Consider the following 22,115-nt stretch of genomic DNA (forward strand, 5'->3'; position numbering starts at 1 on the left):
TCCCTATTATTCTTTAGAACCAACCCCAGACGGTACTACTCTAAGGAACCTTTCCCAGGCCCCAAGCTTTGCTTCCCTTTTATACTCTCCTAGTCCACTGCATCTCAGGAGCACAGGAAGTTATGTGACTTGTCACCAGCTGTCACTTCTGCTGAAGTGTAAGCTTCTCAAGGAACCATGCCATTTTTCTGTGTTGTTGATAGTGCCAAGTATAGTATTCTACACGTAAGTGCTTAGTGAATAGTCACTGTCTAATTGTGCCAAAGGAATGCCCTAATCAGAAGTTGAATGCTGGTCTTTCATAGCTTCAAAAACTTCCCTTTAAATTATATCAGATACAGAACCCAACAGGAAGTATTTCTCTTTTTTCTTTTCTTTTCTTTTCTTTTCTTTCCTTCCTTCTTTCTTTCTTTCTCTTGTTCTTTCTTTCTTTCTTTCTTTCTTTCTCTTGTTCTTTCTTTCTTTCTTTCTTTCTTTCTTTCTTTCTCTCTCTTCCTTCCTTTCTCTTTCTTTCTTTCTTTCTTTCTTTCTTTCTTTCTTTCTTTCTTTCTTTCTTTCTTTCTTTCTAAGACAAAGGCATTCTGGGGACTAGAGAGATGGCTCAGTGGTTAAGATCACACTGGCTGCTCTTCTAGGGATTCTGAGTTCAATTCCAAGCAACCACATGGTGGCTCACAACCATCTATAATGAGATCTGGTGCCCTTTACTGGCATGCAAGTGTACATGCAGGCAGAACACTATACATAATAAATAAGTGAATCTTAAAAACAAAAAGGAAAAGGGACTTCTGGTTTTTTTGTTTTTGTTTTTGTTTTTTTGACAAGCAGCAACATGTTTGTCATTTTAAGGTAGATACAATTATTAGGTTATTGTCATATTATAATAGTTAAGTTTTTATTTTATGTCCTTTAAGATACATTAAAAAATAAAAACAAAAATACATCAACTGCAAACATGAAGAGGAGAAAGCATGGTACCCAACAAAATTCCACATTTCAGCAATACTTCTTTCAGTTTTCTAGTAAAGTTTTAAGAAATGTCATAATGACATGAGTTGAAATAGCTCTAGGCATTCACTCTCTTTGATGCTCATGATGTGGCACTGGTGATGTTGTAATCAGCAGAAAAATAGGGGCTACCAAATGACCAAAGTATGGAGGCACAGGCCTGCTTTTCCCCCGCAGGAATACACCAAATGGTGATGGCAATAATCTAACACCCGCACCAGGACAGGGTGTCGCACAATGTAACTATTCATGTGCAGATGCCTGACTGTGCTCAGTGTAGTGCTTGTCTACCAGAACTACTGTGCACTTCTCAATCATGCTGATACTGGGATTGAACCCTGCTCTTGACTGGCTGATGACCTCTGGAATGAGGGTATTGTGCCAAAGCAGTTTGTGTGCTTTCATGATGTGGACGATAGCAGTTTGGAGATACAGAACTTCCAATCTGTTCCAGTTCTTGTGGTGTGTCCTTCTTCATTGATGTAGTAATTTAAAATTTTGTTCTCTTACTGCTGAGCTCATATTTCATGAAAATGAAGATTCCATATCGATATTTTTCTTTTCTGAATCACGGTTAATCATCTTCACCTCAAGTAATGCCTTGACCATTTTGGTCAGCTCCTTTTTGTTCATATGGCTACTGCCTTGGAGTTAGTTCTTCATAGTTGACCACTTCACTGTTGCCGAAGGCAAGAAGAACTGCCATGTGGTAGGTCGTAACCATAGCTACATGCGTTTTTGCCAAATAGTTCATTTTAACGTCACCTGTACAGAACAAATTTAGTGTTGGAACCTTCTGCAGAAGCAGGGCAAGGCAAGGGCCTGGGTAGGGAGGCAGCCTGCAGGAGGCATAAAGGACAAAGCCAGCCCACCTGCCCACCTGTGCCCCCCAACCCCTGCCCCCTCACAGCCCGCCCGCCCCTCCTCCAGTGGTAGCGGTGAGCTCCAGGAAGTATTTCTTAAGAAAATTACTCAAGAGACTCTTCCTCAATTCCATTTTAGTTACAGATTCTTTATCTATAGAAGCTACTCATTAATCTTACATACTGGGTTAGGGTGTGGTCCAGAGACGGAACTACAAATTCCTTGTCTTGAGAGAATGTGTACCTTTTTGAGCAGTTACTCTTGAAAAAAGTTAGTGGGAACGACTCTAGGACATCTCCAGTCAGGAAACAAACAGTGAGAAGTAGGCAGGCACAACTGGTGTGCCAGGTTCTCTAACCTTCTGCTGAGCTGAAGCCTACTTGTTTTGTGGAAAATGTCTAAAATGAAGAACCCCCGGACTTTTGAGGAGCAAACAGAATGCATCATGAATGCTCTACTCACAGACTTTTTGACCCCAACATTACAGGTTGCTAGCCGGAACCTACCGGAGGCAGATGAACCATATTCAGGTAAGGCTTCTAGTCTGAGGTGATTACAGGTGGGTAATGGAATCAGAGTATGCTGCCTCTGCTTCCTCTTCAGTTTTAAAAGGCAAGTCCTAAAATTTTGGCAACATTTGGAAGAAAAGAGCTTCTCAATAAAGAAGATTGTCTGACTGCAATTACTGAGAACAAACAATGCCAAAATTGTTTTAAAAACTTGAGAATGGAGCCAGTCGGTGGTGGCACACGCCTTTAATCCCAGCACTCGGGAGGCAGAGGCAGAGGCAGGCGGATCTCTGTGAGTTTAAGGCCAGCCTGGGCCACAGAGTGAGTTCCAGGACAGACAGGGCTATACGGAGAAACCCTGTCTCAAAAAATAAGACTTGAGAACATTTCTCTTTTGCCCAGATTAAGGAGACTTCCCATTCCTTCAAGCACGGTGAAAGTAGTTTCTCTGTTTTAGGAGAGGCTTGCTCTTTTGATGTGTCTATTATCGCTGGCCGCCTTCGAATGCTGGGTGACGAGTTCAATGGAGAACTGGAAGCTTCTGCCAATAATGTCATTGCAAAAACCATTCAAGGACAGGTCAGGTTTTTTATTTTTAATATTGTCTGCTGTTAGTTCTACTTCAAACTTAAATTTTCTCCTTCCTTCCTTCCTTCCTTTTTTATTTCTATATCCTAGGAATAGAAATGTTCTGTGAAGATTTGGAGGTTTATGTTTCAAGAAGCTATAGAAGGAAATGTGATTGCTAATTCTTTTTATACATAAAAAAAGCCAGTACTATAGAAGGAACTCATAGGCTTCATCAGAGCTGCCATTAGTGTGCATAGATGGTGCTCATAGTTTTTTATTCTTAGAAAATAATCCTTTATGTATATTTATTATTAGGTGTGTGTGTGTGTGTGTGTGTGTGTGTGTGTGTGTGTGTGTGTGTGTTGTGGGGAGAGGGACACGTGTATATCCGTGGAGGCCAAAGGACAATTTTATGGTATTCTTCCTTCCACCTTGTGTAGGTTTCAGGGATTGAATTCAGGTTACCATGTTAGTGTGGCAAGTATTCTTCGGCTATCTCAACAGCCCCATTATTCATATTTTTAATGCTTAACTTTGCTGGGAGTGGGCTTCTCCGTTCATCCTGGGGTCCAATAGTAAGATTCAGAAATATTGGCTAGTTTAGAAGTCTGGTGCAATTTGAGATAAACCCTTAAAGAAGTCTGCTGGCTTTCCACCAGAACTCCGATTACTGGCAGTAGCACTTGGGCTCCATGTTAGCTATAAAGACCATAAGACAGTTCCAGTACATGTTGCTGATTAGATCAAAAACGACAGCTAGTACTTACTACTTCGCATGATCACATTTCATTGTTTAATCATTGCACACATGTGTGGGTTATTATAGAGCTGCTATTCTTAGAGCAACCTCTCTGAATTAGCATATAACTCCATGAGAGCAAATATCAAACCTGTCTTCCTCCTTCCTGTATTCACATAGTTTTGGATTGTGCCTTATATACAATAGGCCCACAATCTGTACTTCCTGACTTGGTACCATGCAAGTACACAAAGAATGGAGGCATAAGGAGACAAGAAAGAAACTTACTCTGTAGATGTTGAAGCTAAGACTTGAACCCAGTCTGATTTCAGAAGCACACTTTATTCTTCCTAATGGACAGCATAGAGGATGTGCCTGTGTTACATCCCGACAGAATCTTACTTCCAGCTGCTGGCCCTGAGACTGTCTTATGTGGCTGGTAGCTAGGTCTACTTTTTTATTCTGTATTTAGAACAATAACAAAACAAAACAATAACAACAACAACAACAACAAGGAAAAAAAGACATTTGAAATAGTTTCAAACTCGAGTTGGAAGCATGGTATAGATTATTGGTTCTCAACCTTCCTAAAGCTGCTACCCTTTAATACAGTTCCTAATGTGGTGACTCCCAACCATAAAATTATTTTTGTTGCTACTTCCTAACTGTAATTTTGCTATTGTTATGAATCATAATGTAAACATCTGTGTTTTCTGATTAAAACAGGTGACCCATGTGAAAGAGTTGTTAGACACACTGCACAAAGGGGTGGCAACCCATAGGTTTAGAACTGCTGGTATAGAGAATTTCTCCAGTCATTTGGGAGTAATTAATAGGACAGTTCCTCACTCTTTAATACTTTTATACTTCCTTCAAGTAAGAACATTCTTTTATAGAACCATAATGTAACCATAAAACCCAGGAAATTAATAGTGGTATAGTAGTATTAAATCCTTAGAGTCCACTGATTTTTTTGTTTTGTTTTTTGAGACAGAGTTTCTTTGTGTAGATGTGGCTGTCCTAGAACTAGCTCTGTAGACCAGGCTGGCCTCACAGAGATCTCTCAAGTTCTGGAGTTAAAGATGCCACCATTGCCTGTCTAGTCCACTCAATTTTTGCCACTTGTCCTAACAATATAATTTTTTTTTTTTTTTTTTTTTTTGGTTTTTCAAGACAGGGTTTCTCTGTGTAGCTCTGTTCCTTTTCTGGAACTCTGTAGACCAGGTTGGCCTCCAACTCACAGAGATCCACCTGCCTCTGCCTCCTGAGTGCTGGGATTAAAGGTGTGCACCACCACTGCCCGGCTTCCAACAATGGCAACAAATCCAAGCTGGGTTCATGTGTGTCATTTAGTTACATGTTTTCTAGTCTCCTTCAGTCTATATTGATCCTTCAGTCTTTTCTTACATTTTATGACCTTGACATTTAAAGATGATGGGAAATGTTTGTTGTTGTTTTTTTTTTTTTTCATTTTTCTTTATTAAGCAATTTTCAGGGTTGGGGATTTAGCTCAGTGGTAGAGCGCTTGCCTAGTGCTCCTCAGCTCTGGCAAAAAAAGAAAAGAAAAGAAAAGAAATTTTCTACTCATTCCACATGCTATCCACAGATATCCCGTCCTCCCTCCTCCCACCCCTCAGCCCTCTTTCCCAAGCCACCCCTCATCCCCACATCCCCCAAATTGAGGTCTCCCATGGGGAGTCAGCAGAGCCCAGCACACTGAGCCTAGGCAGGTCCAAGCCCCTTCCCACAGGCACCAGATTCTAGAAGCCTGCCCATGTGGACAGATCCCGATCCCCCTGCCTGGATCCCCCCCCCCCAAACAGTTCGAGCCAAACAACTGTCTTCCGTATCCAGAGGGCCTAGTCCATTCCCATGGGGGCTCCACAGCCACCAGTCCACAGTTCATGCATGGGCTTCCACTAGTGTGGCCAGATGATGGGAAATGTTATTGAATATCCCTGAATAAAGTGGATTTTGTCCTGTCTTGTTGACAGAACCATATGACTTGTCTCTTTGTCATGATTCAAATTTGCTTAGTTTCTAGCAGAAGGTCTTATACAAGCTGGTAGTCAGTGAAAAATGATACTTAGAAACTAAAATATAGGGCCAGTGAGAGTGACAGAGTGAGCTTACTGGCCGCTGTGAGAGCTTGAGTTCAGTCCTCAGGACGCACATGTGGAAGGAGAGAACTAACTCCTGCAAGTTGTCCTCTGACTAGCACATAAGCACTGTGGCATGTGCACACACATTAAATATGGAAGGAAATACATAAATGTAAAAACAACAAACAAAAATCCTCAGATACAGGCTCCTTCCAAAGCTATTCCTTTTCTTAGCTTTTTTTAGGATTTAACATTCTGCTCTAACCAGTACTGGGCCCCTTTATACCCCAAAATGTACTTTGGCTCCACCTAATAGCTTTTGTACCAAATTTATTTGGGAGGGGAAAAATAAGAAGTTTTGTTTTTGTTTGTTTTAACTTTAGACTTTGCTATATATTTCCTAATCATAGAAATAATGCCTTTAGGGGTTGGGGATTTAGCTCAGTGGGTTCAGTCCTCAGCTCTGGAAAAAAAAAAAAGACAAAATAGAAATAATGCCTTTATAGTCTGATGTGCTCACTATCATGTGCTTAATAGGTTTCTTTCAAAATACTCTGTTCATTCTACCCAATGATATCTGAAATTATGAGCTTGACAGGTTAATGTTTTTTCTAATATTAAAGTAACAAAATGCTAAAATTAAGGAATGTGTCCATCTGCCCTCTAGTATTCCCTCATATGACCTGTGGTACATTTGCCACATCCTGAATTAGACCTGAAGACCCCAGTACTGTTGGAGTGATCCTGACAGCCTGTCCCCTTCCCAGGCAGGAACTATACTCAAGGACACAGTCCAGTCTCTCAGCGTGGCCTGGTGTGCTCAGAACCCCACCCTAGCTTTTGAAAGAGCCTTTTTGGCAGTGTCTGTGAAACTTCTTGAACATGTGGTCCAGAAGGCTCCTGAGATGGCAAGACAGGTGGCTAATTTCATGACGGGCATGATCAATGGGAACACAGCCATCCGAGAATTTATCCAGGGCCAGGGAGGATGGGTAAGTTTTTATTAAGCCCCACACTTTGCTAGGCATTTGTGCTGCTTTGGGTTTATAATTGGGACTCTTAATTATTAACCTTTTTTGTAAGTTGTCATGGAAAAAGGAAATAAAAACTCAGTCTGTGAGGGTTGGATAATACTGCCTGAAATGTTGACCACTGTAAAAGTGGCTGTAAAGCTAATCTCTACCATTAGCTGTAAAGTATATTGATGGTGGACTTCTCATCTCAGCCTGGCTTTATTCTGATTCCTGGTAAATTTCTGAGTCTTTGTTCCTTAACATCTTTAATATGTGTTGAGGAAATTTCAAATAGTCTTGTGTGTGTTGTGTTGTGTGTCTGTGATATGTGTATTTATGCTCCTGAATTCAGGCATGTGCCTGGCACAACTCACATGTGGAGGCTAGAGAACAACCTTGGATGTCAGTCCTTGCCTTTCCCTATGTTTGATACAAGCTCTCCTTGTGGTTCCATTGCATACGCCAGGCTAGCTGGTCCATGAGTGTCTGGAATTCTGTTTCTGCCTTCCGTCTTGCTGTAGGACCACTGGGGTTACAGACATATACTACCACATCCATCTTTACATGTACCTGGGGATCTAAACTCATTTCCTCATGCTTGAGCTCATGGTAAGCACTTTACCTACCAAGACATTTTCCTAGCTCCCAGAATCATCTTAATGTTACCAAGAAAAACAAGTTTGTGAAACAGTGTCTTTCAGACATAACAGGACTAATGCACAGATGAACTCACAGAGACTGAGGCAGCCTGCATAGGTTCAAGCCAAATGTAATCCTAGCCCTGAGACAGGGAAGTGGACACAGACTCCCACCCCTATCCAAGAAGCCAACCACAGTTGATACCTGCTGGCAAAGTAAAATTCAGTTTTTTCTTATGGAGTCTCACTGGGTATATTAACCATACTTCAAGGTAGGCTCCATGCCCAGGAGTAGTTGGTCAATACAAAACAAACTTCATGGTATTTTTGTAGACTTTATGCCTTATTTTTCTTTGTTTGGGAATTTATTTCTCTTATTGGTCTACACCTCCCCATCCACCCACTCAAATTCACATCCTTTCTTGTTGTCTCTCATTAGAAAACAAACATTAAGCCTATATCTTAATAATTTGCAGAGTTTCCGCTATCTTAGAGTAATTTTTTCCATTTCTGGGATCAATAGAAGTTGTTGTAAAAGCTGTGGTAGTCCCTGGAGGTATTTGCAGATGTTTCCCTGGATTCTTAGATAGTTCTTAAGGACCGTCTGTTTTGACTAAGATTCTCACTGTTCTTCCTAGGAAAACCTGGAGAGCTGAAGAAGTGGGGTGTGACCCAGACTGAGCATCACTTCCTCTGATGTCTGACAGTTAAAACACCTTTCTTCAACGTGCCCAGTGTTAGGTTTACTGACTGTTGACTTTGGCCACCTCCAGTGGTGTCATATTTCCGGTCCTTGCTTGAGCTTCTGAAGGAGTTGGTTGAAACAGAGACCTCTCAACAAAGTCATTTTTTAGTGGTGACGTGTCGAGCATGAGACAGACCTTTGATGGAGATATTTTGAAGGAGACAGTACATCATAAATGTTTTCTTCAGATTTAGCCCTGTCCTTTGTTGAGAATTTTGTCTGCTAGTGATTTTGGAATCTAAAGGATGTCAGTTTTCAGTTAAAAATCTTATTTCTTCAAGTAAAGGATTTTCTTTCAGGTCCACCTTAAGTTTCACGTTTATTTCCCCTGAGCAGAATTTATCTATCCATTCTAGAGATTGGAGGCCATAATCAGCAGCTTATTCATCTAAATTCCTAATATCAAAGAAAGATGAAACAGCTGTTGTGTTTTTATTGTCAGGATGTAGGAAGTGCTGGCCCATGTGCAGGACCACTGGTCCGCCCCAGCTTGGCTGATGCTAATTGCATACTGTAACAGGGCCCCAGACCTAAGTGGGCCCCCAAACCAGAGCACAACCGACTCCAAGATGCAAGTACCCTTCAGGCTATAAAACTGCATCTTAAGTTATATGGCCAGTTATGTATCAGTCCAGTAAAATTAATGTTCCTTAGAAACAAGTACACCTCTTTTTGAGACAGGGTTTCTCTGTGTAGTTTTAGTGCCTGTCCTGGAACTCACTCTGTAGACCAGGCTGACCTCAAACTCACAGAGATCCCCCTGGCTCTGCTTCCCGAGTGCGCCACCACCGCCCAGCTAAGTACACCTCTTTAAAGCAGCATGAGTCCATGATTTGACTCGTTCACTAAGATCAGTGGGGAAGGTAACAGGGCCCCAGACCTTAGTTGGCCCCTAGATCTTAGCACAGCTGACTTCATGATGGAAGTACCATTCAAGCTATAAAACTCAGCATATAGACAGCATCATCTGCCAAAATGAAAACAAAGGCCTAATCCACCGAAGGCCATAGTTCTGGGAAGCCTCTAAACGTACTAACCTTGCTTTCTGTTCTGCAGTTCCACTTCTGGCTCACTGTTCTTATTAACTGAAGTATGTCGACCCAGGACACAGTTTTTGTGCATAAGAGCTCACCCTGAGAAAGGCTTGGTGCCACACTGGAGTCCCAAACACCTGGTGTAGTCCTTGACCCACCAATAAAGACTTTCTATTGGTTTAAACCCATGTTCAAGCAGTCTTCTCTGGTGGACACCCTACATCATTTCTGGAGGTTCCACCAAGATCCTCAGAGACAAGACCTTGAGACACCAGGGGTCTCAGCCCCTTGGAGCAAGAAAGAGCGCAGTGGCCAAGGAGCTCCTAGGGAGTGCACAACCTGAGTTCTAGGCCCCCAGAAGTCTCTGTGACCACTCCCTGCCTAACACTTTAGAGGAGTCTGACACTTCTACCTCCAAAGGAGACAAATTAGAAAGTCGCCTGGTCTGTCGCTTCTGGAGATGAGTCTGGTTAAGGTGCCTTCTGGTTAGACACATAGGAGAGGTCAGACATGGCTGCTGATCCAGTGTCCAGGATCTGTGTGAGATGTCACTGGATTCCCCTTGGTTCATTCAGGTGTGTGAGTGTGTGGTGGCCACCCCTGGTTGTTTTTACTGTGTGTCTCTCTGGGTATCTTTCTATGTGTTTCTGTCAGTTCTGTTTCCCATTGTTGACCAGTGGCTTTCTCTGGTCTGAGACACCCCTCTGGCTTAAGACCTGTGCCTCCTCTTGTTGGGGACCTGATTCCTTTTGGCTCTGCCATGTCACCCAGAGGACCCACACACACACATACACACACACAACCCTGCCTGTCTTACTCTGGAGCACTCTTTTGTTACTTGAGTCCCACTCACAGGGACCAGGTTGGTCTCTGTGTGGAGTCAGGGAGAGGCTGGCAGTCTCATCCTGGGCCCCCTGCCTTCTGAGCTGAATGTTCCCTTAGGTGTGCACTCTCCTGCCTGCTCTAAGTCCCAGAGAAGGGAGAAGGGGAAGTCCCCTCCTTCCTCTTTCATGATTTTTGTCTTTTTTTCAGCCAATGATCCATATGATTAGAAAACTCAGAATCCACTATTCATTGAAAAAGAAAAGAAAAACTGCCCCCAGGCTGGTGGGGGTGGAATCACTGCTGGACAGTGCAGCCTGGACAGAACAATTTTCCCTTCCGTCCAACACTGACCAAGGAGTCCTTTCCAGAAGATTAAATACAGCCACTAAAAATATTTCCTTTGTCACCTGGTAGGCCCCAGATATTAGAAAAAGATTTCTAAGAGTTAAAAAAGTTAAAGGGATAAGTAGGTTCCAGTTGCTGGAGGTAGCTAAATTGGTGTTTAACAGCAGAGAACTGATTAGGACAAGACCTTTTGCCTAACACCATCACCTTCTCTGATGATGGTATGCAATTAGACTTACAGATACCCAGCAACACTTGGTGCCTTGCCCTCTGTTGAAAGAATATCTCCTCTCTGAAAGTCCTACCCACAATCAAAAGATACAATGGGCTATCAGATTGACAACAAAGATTCTCAGGGCTATGGGCAGGGACCAACCCCTCAGGACTGGCCGAACACCAAGTCCCTATAATTGTTCAACTAACCATTTCAGCTAACCCCATCCAATTAAACAAAAAGGAAAATTGCAGTCCATATTGCCCAAGTTAGAGAGACAGGCATCCTGGTGCCCTGTCAGTCACCTTGGAATATACCTCTCCTGCCTGAGAAGAAACCTGGGATCTCTGATTCTCATGAGTCTGATTCCTTCAGAGAAACAGGTGTACACTGTCTTAGATCTGAAAGATGCATTCTTAAACCTCCCATTGTCAGAGGTGAGTCAACCCATCTTTGCTTTTAAAAGGACAGATCCAGAAAGAGGTTACAGTGGACAATTTATATGGACCAGGTTGCTCCAAAGATTTAAAAATTCTCCAACCCTGTTCAATAAGGCCCTGAATGCTGACTTCCTGCCCTCTTCTGTCAGAGGTTTCCTGGGAAAACAGTTTATAAAAAGGCTACTCAGGGACTGCTGCAAGAGTTAGACCCTGGGCGACAAAACATCAGCTAAGAAAGCCCGACGTCATCAGAGCCTGCCTTACCAGCTGAGCGGAGGCCGAGGGGCCTGTCTCAGAGTAGGATTGCTGCCATCCCTCAGACCCCAACTCCAAAGACTTAAGAGGCAGGCTTGAGAGTTCCTAGTGCAGCAGGATATTGCTGCCTCTGGACACCAGTTTGTAGACTAGTAAGGCCTCTACACACCAGCACAAAGCAGAGCACCGAGCTCCTCCTGGACCAAGACTAAACAAAAGGCATGTGAGGCTTTAAAAACAGCTCTGACTTTAGCCTCAGCCTCAGCACTTCCAGATGCCTCAAAACCTTTTCATCTGTTTGTCTGTGAAAGAAAAGACATTACAAAAGTAGTTTTAACCCAAACTTTGGGGCTGTAGAAACATCCTGTGACATATCTCCCTGTAGCCACAGGATGGCCCACTTATCTAAGAACTATGGGGGCTACTGCTAGTCTAATGAAAACAACAAGTTAACTCTGGGTCAAGAGCTTATAGACACCATGCCATTGAGACCCTCCTCTGGGGAACACCAGAGCACTGCCTGTGTGCCCCAGTACCAGGCCCTCCTCCTGAGCCATGCTTGAGTCCAGTTTGAGAAACACACCACAATCAGTCCTGCTATCCTCTTGCCTGATGATGACCTACAAGTGCTCATCCATGACTGTCATGAGATGAAAGATGAGATCAGGTACATGGGAGCCACAGTAGTTACTTTAACTGAAACAATTGGGGCCCAAGCCAGGGACCTCAGCCTAGAGCTCAGAACTGATTGATCTGACCCAGGCTCTCAGGAGGGAAAAATGAGAGTCCACCACTATACATAGTCATCGTGCTTTTATTACTATACATGTCCACACTATGATCAATAGAGGAAGAGGGCTTCTCACCACTGGGAGAAAGGACATTAAAAACAAAGAAAATATTGGTCCTCCTGGAGCTTCCCTCACATATTGCTATCCTCCACCAGTCCACTTCGAGGACACCAAAAAGATGATTTCCCTGAAGCAAGAGGTAACAGGGCAACTGACATGGCCACCTGACAAAAGGCCCTAAGACCAGTGGAGCCTATTGATAGTCTGATGACATACCCCAACCAGGTGTAGCCTGAGACTCCATGGTACAACCAAGATGAAGGAATGGACAGCTTGACTCCACAGGTTGGTGGAGGATGCCGAAGGGAAAAATCGGTCTCCCAGAAACGACGGGAAGGACTCTGGGGACTGACCTTCACCAGGCTGCTCATCTGGGGTCCACAAAACCTTCTGAGTGGCCTAGACCAAGGTATGTTATACCTAGACTGGACAGCCTAGTGGGGGAATATCTCAGCCAGGTGCCAGGTTTGTGCTCAAGTGAATCCAAAGCAGAGAGCCCTTACCCAGGGAGGAGTCCAAATGAGAGGCCAACACCCCAGTGAACTTTGGGAAAACTGACTTCATTGAGATCTGGCCTAATAGGGGAGGACAAAAATACTTTCTAGTTTTTATAAATGCCTTTTCTGGATGGGAACTGAGAAAGACTGATACAGGGAAGCTATTAGCTAGTATGACTATAGACTAGCAACTCATATTCGTCTTGACCTTTGTTCACTGATGCCTACTTTAAATGTCTGGTTGTACTGGAGGAAGAAAAGATAGGGAGTTTATCTTTTGAGATAAGAATACAGAGTTCACAATTCTATGTGTGCCCTGTGGCTGCCCACCCCTCACTCCTACTTGCCAAGAACAAGGGAGTTTCTATCACAAAAATTGGAGTCGTGAAATGGAGGCTGCCTGGAAAATTTCTTAAAAAGTTTTCTGGCCTTTGAGAAACAGGGAAAACCTGGGGAATCAGACTACCCCACAGGAAGGGACTCTAGGGATAGATTTACTAGAAATTGCTCCCCAGTCAGGTCCCTAGACCTTGGGTCCTAGGCACACCCAGGGCCAAAGTCCTACCTCATGATGTCCAGGAAGCGGAGGGGTCCCCATCCCTGTTTTCCACTTTTGATCAGTTAGTTAATGATTCCCAGCCATAAATTGGCCAGGATTTCTGATTTTGCTTAAACCCCACAGCCCACATACTACATAGGGATAGGAACTAACTAGACTGTCAGTCTATTGACTGGCAAAACTCATTGTGACTTGAGGGAGAACAGCCCAAATTAATGTTAGAGGGCTGAAACTTGTCTAAAATATCCAAAACCTTTCATCTAGACACTTCTCCTTATTCTGATGTCTGCTGCTCTACCTTATGGGTTAATTCATCTGGATTGTAGCCATATTACTGAGCCCCGAGACTGGTGGATGTGTGCTAAGGGTTTGACTACATGCATCTTCAGATGCTTTCCAAGTAAGTAGACATGTTTATCGGGATCTAGTGGTGTTAGAAGTCTCCATTTCTGAAGTAAAACAGCAGTTAGATTCCCTTACAAAAATGGTCCTACAAAATTGGAGAGGCCCCTACTTCTCCTGAGACAAAGGACTAAGTTTGACTTTGGGAAAACCAGTTGCTTCTGTGCTAATTGATCAAGAGTATTTTGTTTTGTTTTGTTTTGTTTCGAGATAGGGTTTCTCTGTAGCTTTGGATCCTGTCCTGGACTAGCTCTGTAGCCCAGGCTGGCCTCGTACTCACAGAAATCCACCTGCCTCTGCCTCCCGAGTGCTGGGACGTCATCTGCCAAAATGAAAACAAGGGCCTAATTCATCAAAGTCCATAGTTCTGGGAAAGTCTCTAAATGTACTAACCTTTTTGGCTTTGATAGTTCTGCTTTGGGGCTGACTGTTCTTGTTAGCTGGAGTGTGTTGTTGTAGTTAGGGTCACTATTGCTGTGATGAAACACCATGACCAAAGCAACTGTGGGAGGAGAGGGTTACTTCACTCACAGTTCTATGTAACAGTTCATTATCAAAAGCAGTGAAGGCAGGACCCTGGAGGCAGGAGCTGATGCAGAGGCCATGTAGGGATGCTGCCTCCTGGCTTGTTTTCCATGGTTTGCTCAGCCTGCTTTCTTATAGACTACCAGCCCAGGGATGGCACCGCCCACAGTGGGCTGGCCCTTTCCCACTGATCACTATTTAAGAAAATGCCTTACAGCAAGATCTTATGGAAGCATTTTCTCAGTTGAGGCCCCCTCTTCTCTGATGACTCTAGCTTGTGACAAGTTGACATAAAACTAACTAGTATATATGTCAGCCCAGAATATGTTTTTGGGGCTTAAAAACTCACCCTGAGAAAGACTCGATGCTACACTGGGATCCTAAATGTAAATGCCAGTGCTTACTTACCAAGCCAGGGTCTCTTGATACGGTTGGTGAGAAATGAAAATCATATTAACATGGGATAGAGGGGTCCCAACAAGACTGAAGCTGAGGTAAGTTTATTGTAAGCAATCAGGGTTGTTTGTTTGTTTGTTTTTGTTTTTCAAGACAGGGTTACTCTGTGTAGCTTTGCGCCTTTCCTAGAACTCACTTGGTAGCTCAGGCTGGCCTCGAACTCACAGAGATCCACCTGGCTCTGCCTCCCGAGTGCTGGGATTAAAGGCATGTGCCACCGCCACCCGGCTGCAATCAGTTTTTATACCTTTATCAGAAACAGAATACAATGGAAGTTTCTAGGATCAATACAATTGTAGTTGTCTGGCTGCAACGATATTTGCAAGCTACACAGGGTATATAAGATTACTGTCTAAGATTAAGTGTCCTGTCAAGTCTCTATATGCTTCTCTGACTTCTAGGGAACACAGAAACACAGGCAGTCTGAACACTGCCTAGGGGAGCGCCTCGGTTTCTCAGGAACTGAGAGATAGATGCTCAGTGCCCCAGGAGTCACGGACTCTAACCTGAAAAACCTATGATGAATGCCTCTTAAGGCAGCTAGACAGGCCAACATCATGATTTCCTGCACCCAAACACCCAATGTACTTACCAACCAGCTAACAAAAGTCTTTCTTTCTTTCTTTCTTTCTTCCTTTCTTCCTTTCTTCCTTCCTTCCTTCCTTCCTTTCTTTCTTTCTTTCTTTCCTTCCTTCCTCCCTCCCTCCCTCCCTCCCTCCCTCCCTCCCTCCCTTCCTTCCTTCCTTTCTTTCTTTTTCTTTTTATTCAAGACAGGGTTTCTTTGTGTAGCCCTAGCTGACCTGGAAGTAGTTCTGTAGACCAGGCTGGCCTCTAACTCACAGAGATTTGACTGCTTTTGCCTCCTGAGTTCTGGGATTAAAGCTGTACACCACCACTGCCCAGCTTAATGAAGACTTCCTATTGGCTTAAACCCCATGTCCAAGCAGTCTTCTCTGGTGGATATTCCACAATAATACTACAGAACTTTCTGAAGTATGGTTTATACTTGAACCTCAGTGAATTGATCATTGCCAGAAGCCATTCTTAGAGACCAGTTTTCTAAGGGTGGCTAGGGCCATAGGACCCCACATTTTCAATTTCACAGGTGAGTCTGATACATACAGTCTGAGAACATCACTTTAGAACAGGAATTGATGCATCACACACCACAGACTACATCTGGACTGCTGTCTGTCTTTTCATTGAGTGTATGCCCCTGGACACACGAGTGGAGGTTAGAGGCTGAGGCTGAGTATCTTTTATGCCTCTCTACCTTACTTTTTGAGACAGATAGGATCTCTCACTCAACCTGAAGCTTGTGGTTTCATCTAGGCTGACTAGTCTGCACCTCCAGGGATCTACCCATCTAGGTCCTCCAGTGATGGGGTCACAGGCACTTATGTCTATTGCCTGGCTTTTAGATGGTTCTTGGGATTTGAACTCAGGTCTTATTCATTCACATCAAGCACCTTTATCCACTGAACCATCTCTTTAGTCCTTGCTTTCTGTTTTTGTAAGTAAAGTTTTACTGGAACGTTGTAATACTCATCTGTACTCACTTATTCATACCTGTCTTCATACGGCAACAGCAGAGTTGAATATCATTATAGCACACACCATATGACCCATCAAATCTAAATTATTTGTTACCCAGCCTTCTGTGGACACAGTTTCTGATCCCTGCTCTAAAGCAAAATTGAGCACTTAAAAATCTATTATAGAGGCTGGAGGTATAGCTCAGTGGTTAAGAGCACTGGCTGTTCTTCCAGAGGCCTGAGTTCAATTTCCAGCAACCACATGGTGGCTCACAACCATCTGTAATGAGATCTGGTGCCCTCTTCTGGCCTGCAAGCATGCATGTAGGCAGAACACTGTATCCATAATAAATAAATAAATCTTAAAAAAAAAATAACTATTATAATGTTTACAATTTCTGTAAAACAGTAATAGATAGGGTTTAGGTTTAAAGATACTAAAGCCTTTAACTTTTTAAAATTATATTTATTTATGGGGTGTGGGCACATGCCGTGACACACATGTGGAAGACAAAGGACAACTTGTGTAGGAGTGAGTTCTCTCCTACCATGCGAATTCCAGAATTGAACTCTGGTGGTCACGCCTGGAGGTAAGGCCAGCACCTCTACCCACTGGGCCTTCTCACACTTGATTCCTTTCTTCACAAACTTAGTTTTGCAGAGTTGTTTCTCGTACAGTCCATGCTTTCTCAGAAGTTGTTAACCAGTCAGAAATCTCTCCTGAGCAGTTGATAGCATGCATTTTATTAGTCTTACAAGTAATGGCGACATGAAGCAAAGCTTATGTTTTCTATGATCTGTGTATCTCAGTGTCCTTAATAACCTAACAAATTAGAGGACAGTAATCAAAGTGGATTCCAAAGAGCACACTTACCTTTTACTAAGAAGTAAAGCACTGGTAACTTGGCTGAAGTTGAACAAGGCTGACCACTTCCTCCCTTGGCTAGTCATTTGTAGAGAAATGAGCACATGGTGCTGGTAGTATATTTTTACTTTACAAAACTACCCTGATTTCCAGTATCCCTAGACAAATAGCAATAGGTTAATAATCCGGAAATGAAATTTCTTGTTACTCTTTAGTAGAGGTTAGCTCTTCTGCCAATATTTAAGATGTTTGATGTGCTCTTTTGACCCTTACGTTTCTAAAGATTTAAGATGATGAACTTTATGGTATTTTTTTTTTTTTTACCCCTTAGGCAGAAATAATTCAGATTGCCTGATTTTAACAATTTGGATTCACTATAGGTTAATAATGTGATATTGGGCAAATGACCTCATTCCTCTGTGCTTTGATTTCCATGTCTATAAAAGAGATCATTAGGAGCCACAGGATTGTTGAAAAAATAAATGAAACAATATACTTTGAAAAGAGCTTAACCCACTGTCTGGGATATTTTAAGAGCTGTGTACAATTTAAAACTCTTGTGGGTTGGAATTAGTTCCTAAGGTTCTAGTTTGATGTTTTTTCTTAAGTCTGTCCCTTACAGATGCAAATCAGTACATGGAGAAAAAGGGAATTCCTAAATATGATTTATGCCCATTCTTCCCAAGTACGTATCCACAAATTCTGGCCTTGAACTCCCTATATAGTCCAGGCTGGCCTGGAACTCATGATCCTTCTGCTTCAGCCTCCTCAGTGTTCTAAACACAGGGATTTACCACTATAGCCAGCTTCTGAACTTTTTCCTAGAAACTTTTGTTTCTGTTGCTTTTGTGATTCTTATCATGAATACTCAAATCATAGCTACCTGTGTGTTTATCATCCCTAGTTGAAAGAATTCTTAACTTCTGTAGCTGTTGTACCTGTCCCTAGTATCTATAAGGAGAGTATAAATATTTATTGAATGAATAAGTGATTGACATGAGACTTCACATTCAAACATCATTAAACCAAGCTACATGAAGAACACTTTCTCTGTACTTAAGAAAGAAGGGTAAATTGCTTCAACTACAAGAACTTACCAGCTGACCTTTGCCTACTGATATTCTGAAACCAAAGGTAAACGCAAGACTGTGGAGTCTGGTGGGGCGCGGCGAGGAAGGTAACTCACTGAAAGTCTGTGGGGGAAGGTTACTGATTGAAAGTCTGCAGTGGTAACTGAAGAGCTTGATGACGGTCCCAGAATGTTGTAGAAACAAGAAACAGATTAAGGGATTGTCCCGCCATGGATGATGCGAAAACATGACAAATCAGACACACTTCATCTGAGGGATATTAGAAGGTTCTTCTGCATCTATTTATCAGTCTGTCCTGAGGTTAAACAGTTGTCTTTGTGTCCACTGTGGCCTTTTTGAGCTGGACTCTGAACTTTAGTAGGGGCGTGCCTCCCTCTGCAACAGTAGCCCTGCTGCTTGGGCAGCGGCTCGGGGAAGAACCTACTGTTTGCCTTGTTCCCAGGGCCTCCGTGTAGGGAAGGCCCATCTTCTGGCACAGCAAAAATGCCTTCCCAGAGAGCAGAAGTCTAGACTGTGCCAGGCAACAGAGCTGAGGCACTGGTGCCCTAGATACCCACGTCAGAGTGGATTTCTCACCAAGTAATAGAAAATACTTTATCACCCAGACTTCCAGGTGTACTCAAAACCATGTTAAACACTGAGTTTCACAAATGCATAGAAGACAGTGTTCTTGCCTTTGATAAGTTAAAAGTACAGGACATGTTCTATGTGTTCTCTTTGGAATAAACTCTCAAACTTAGGAATAAGAACTATGAAGGAACTCAGAAGACGTACATAGCTGAATGTAATTCTCTTACAGGGACTCAGACTCAGAAGACAGTGGTGAAATGCTGCAGGAAAGAGCTCTGAACAAAGTAAGTAGGTGTGATGGCTTTATTTTTATTGGTGAAAATTGGGGGTGCAGGTAAAAACAACAAAAGAGGTGGGGTGGAATGGAACAGTCTGTGGGTGATGTGGTTGGGTAGTGTTGGGTGAGGCTGGTCGATGAAGAGGGCAGTTGATACTGACAAGCTAAGCAATCTAGATTAGTTCCCATAGCCTACTAATTTTTTTCATTTTTTAACAAAGGTTGTGTGTGTGTGGTGCATGCACATGCATGCATTCATGCACAGAAGTTGACCTCAGGCATACTTTTATATCACTTTCCACACCATTCTTTGAGACAGGGCCTCTCACTGAACCTAGAGCTCATCAACTCAGCTAGACTAGCTGGCAGGTGAGTCCTAGGGATCCCTCTGTCTGTCCCCCGTCCCCAGTGCTAGGATTACAGGCACAGATCACAGTGTCCAGCTTTTATATGGGTGCTGGAGATGCAAACACAGGACCTCATGTCTGTGCAGCAAGCACTTTACCAGCCCAATAAGTCATCTCCCTGGCTCTGTATTTTGGTTCTGTAACATTAAAACATTTCAATCATTTCAATCTGGCATTTACTGTTACCTGCTAGAATGGGAAAGAGACATAGATAAGAAGATAATCTAAGAGTTCATCAGTGCAAGAGAATGGATTTGAAACTGGGAATGTTAACACAGAAATAAAAAAAAGACATTAAGGAGTCCCATGGGCAATGGTGGCGCACGCCTTTAATCCCAGCACTCGGGAGGCAGAGGCAGGTGGATCTCTGTGAGTTGAGTTGTAAGGCTATACAGAGAAACCCTGTCTATAAAAACAAAAAAGACATGAAGGAGAAAGGAGCAGGAACAATAGAACCTGGTGACCAAAAGAATGATTACTAAGGACTGTATAACACAACACACAGTCCATGCCGAATCACTGGCCCAGCAAAGGACGTGAATAAGAAAATGAAAGCTAAAGTTGAGTGGGCAAGTTTTCCAAGGTAAACTCATCCCCTCATAGAGAGAGAAGGTTGCTTTTCTTTTCTTTTCTTTTCTTTTCTTTTCTTTTCTTTTCTTTTCTTTTCTTTTCTTTTCTTTTCTTCTTTCTTTCTTTTTCTTTTTAAGACAAGTTTTCTTCTCTGTGTAACAGCCCTGGCTGTCCTGGAACTAGCTCTGTAGACCAGGCTGGCATCAAACTCAGAGATCCACCTGCCTCTGCCTCTGGAGTGCTGGGATTAAATAACCACCACCACCCAGCTGTACTTGTTTTTTTTTTTTCATTTTTGGAGACAGGGTTTCTCTGTCGTTTTGGTGCCTGTCCTGGATCTTGCTCTGTAGACCAGACTGGCTTTGAACTCACAGAGATCCTCCTAGCTCTGCCTCCTGAGTGCTGGGATTAAAGGTGTGTACCACCACTACCTGGCAAACTTGGTTTTCTTACAGACTGTTTTATCCTGTCCAAATGATCATCCCTGAATGGTGTGTGTGTGTGTGTGTGTGTGTGTGTGTGTGTGTGTGTGTGTGTGTGTGTGTGTTTTACTTCCTAATCTCCATGACACTGAAGTTTTTCCTGTAAACCGGCATATTCCTCTCTTGGAACAGGTGACTGTCAGTGGAGTTTCTGTGTTGTCTTCTTCCTTTGAACTCAGGAAGGAGTGGCCATGGTGAGCTGCGGCTCCTCCCTTTCTGCAAGTGCTCACCTACTAACCTCAGGCCTCATTCTTGATGGATTTCACTGCACCTGTGAGTCTTTTATTGCATGGAACTGTTCTGTTCACTTAGGGTTTATGACACACTGGTTTAAGTATTTTGTGACCAATTCATAAACTCTTTTAGATACTTGCTGACCTTGGCTCCCCACCCCAGCGCTTAACCTTCCTACAAATAGAAATGAATCAACACTGCTTTCATCCAGTAGCCTTATGCCTTCTTGCCATTCAGCATCTATAAAAGTGTGGAAATTAAGTAGATTTGTTAAAATTAAACAAGTTTTTTTTTTTCCTCCTTAAGTTTGATTTCTGCTTGCTTGAGTGGTCTCATCAGGAAATGGCTTATAGCTAGTGGGGTTTTGCGGTTTCATTTTCTCACAATGTTTCTATAATATTTTTAGATTTTACAGTAGAGCAAACTTTTGAGAGTTGATGCATACTTAAAAAAAATTCTGTACTTCTGCAACCAATCATAGGATGCCCAGCCCCATGGCTGCATCTACAACACAACTCTTGCACCTAACGTTCAGGGACCATCACAGGCAAAGGGCCAGAAAGAGTGTAAGGGTTAGAGAACCAGGAAATCTACTGTGAGACTGTGTCTCCTAGGAACGGCCGGGAAACTGTACCCATGATACCTCAACAATGTGGCTGCCTAGCTAGACAAAACCTGAACAAGGACAAACCGACAGACACACTAGCATGGAAGGGGAAATCTCATGAGGCCCCATCCCTGCACAAGAACTAAGAAACCCTGAGGACAAGTCTCCTAATCGGCTAGTCCTTCAATACCAAGTGGTCATCCCTGACGTCAGATACCTAAGCAGCACTAACTGGACTCAGTCAGTTGTTTATATATTTGTGTGTGTGTGAGTATGTAACAATAACAATAAAAGAGGCCAGGAATGTAAGAAGGAGTGGTGCAGTTAGAGGAAGGAAAGAGAATGGTGTGTGTGTGTGTGTGTGTGTGTGTGTGTGTGTGTGTGTGTGTGTGTTATAATTACATTTTAATTTAAAAAATTATGGAGTTCTAATAAGACACTACTTACCGATACTTAGGTTTTAGGCTAAAGATAAAGCAGCATCTAAGAAAGTTTTACTTTATAAAAAAAGATTTCTTTTTAAGTGTGTGTGTGTATACGCATGATTAAGCAGGTACCCACAGAGGCCAGAGGCTTCAGATCCCCTTTGGAACTGGAGTTACAGGCACTTGTGAGTCAACTGATGTGAATGCTAGGAATTGAACTCTACCAACTGCTAGCCATCGCTCTAGTCCAGTTTCTTATTTATTTCTAGTTCCTTCCTGTTGTTTGAATCTTAGATGGTCTTTTAATAAAAACAAAAACAAACAAACAAACAAAAAACCCAGAGCCAGATATCAGGGTGAAAGCTGAAAGATCAAAGAAGCAGAGCAGCCTGCCACTAATTCTTACCTCAACAAAATCCTCAGTTCTGTTTCCTCACGCCTTATATACCTTTCTCTGCCCT

General features: G+C 42.9%; 2 protein-coding genes across 3 annotated transcripts in view; both read left to right on the forward strand.

The window, feature by feature from the left end:
- Positions 1 to 2,895, forward strand: part of Ap4b1 (adaptor related protein complex 4 subunit beta 1) — a 28,961-nt gene extending 26,066 nt beyond the window's left edge. Inside the window, exon 12 of one of the 2 annotated variants that reach the window (XR_004945187.1) lies at positions 2,839 to 2,895. The gene's annotated coding sequence lies outside the window, so the exon portion shown is untranslated. Of the gene's footprint in view, positions 1 to 2,359; positions 2,619 to 2,838 lie in introns of those variants that run through there. The other variant, XR_004945186.1, reaches the window with a different exon arrangement.
- Bcl2l15 (BCL2 like 15) lies at positions 781 to 8,902 on the forward strand. Its single transcript, XM_036190005.1, has 4 exons — positions 781 to 2,402; positions 2,839 to 2,960; positions 6,560 to 6,784; positions 8,082 to 8,902. Exons 1-4 carry the CDS (start codon positions 2,267 to 2,269, stop codon positions 8,097 to 8,099), a joined length of 501 nt encoding a protein of 166 aa, XP_036045898.1. The 5' UTR covers positions 781 to 2,266; the 3' UTR covers positions 8,100 to 8,902.
- Positions 8,903 to 22,115: the final 13,213 nt, after the last annotated feature.

This window comes from Onychomys torridus, chromosome 6 (genome assembly GCF_903995425.1).
Source record: "Onychomys torridus chromosome 6, mOncTor1.1, whole genome shotgun sequence".
Taxonomy (NCBI): domain Eukaryota; kingdom Metazoa; phylum Chordata; class Mammalia; order Rodentia; family Cricetidae; genus Onychomys; species Onychomys torridus.

Coding starts and splice junctions, on each gene's coding strand:
- Bcl2l15 (XM_036190005.1), top strand. CDS start 2,267: ATGTCTAAAATGAAGAACCCCCGGACTTTTGAGGAGCAAACAGAATGC. Junction 2,403..2,838: donor GGCAGATGAACCATATTCAG/GTAAGGCTTCTA, acceptor TCTCTGTTTTAG/GAGAGGCTTGCTCTTTTGAT. Junction 2,961..6,559: donor CAAAAACCATTCAAGGACAG/GTCAGGTTTTTT, acceptor TCCCCTTCCCAG/GCAGGAACTATACTCAAGGA.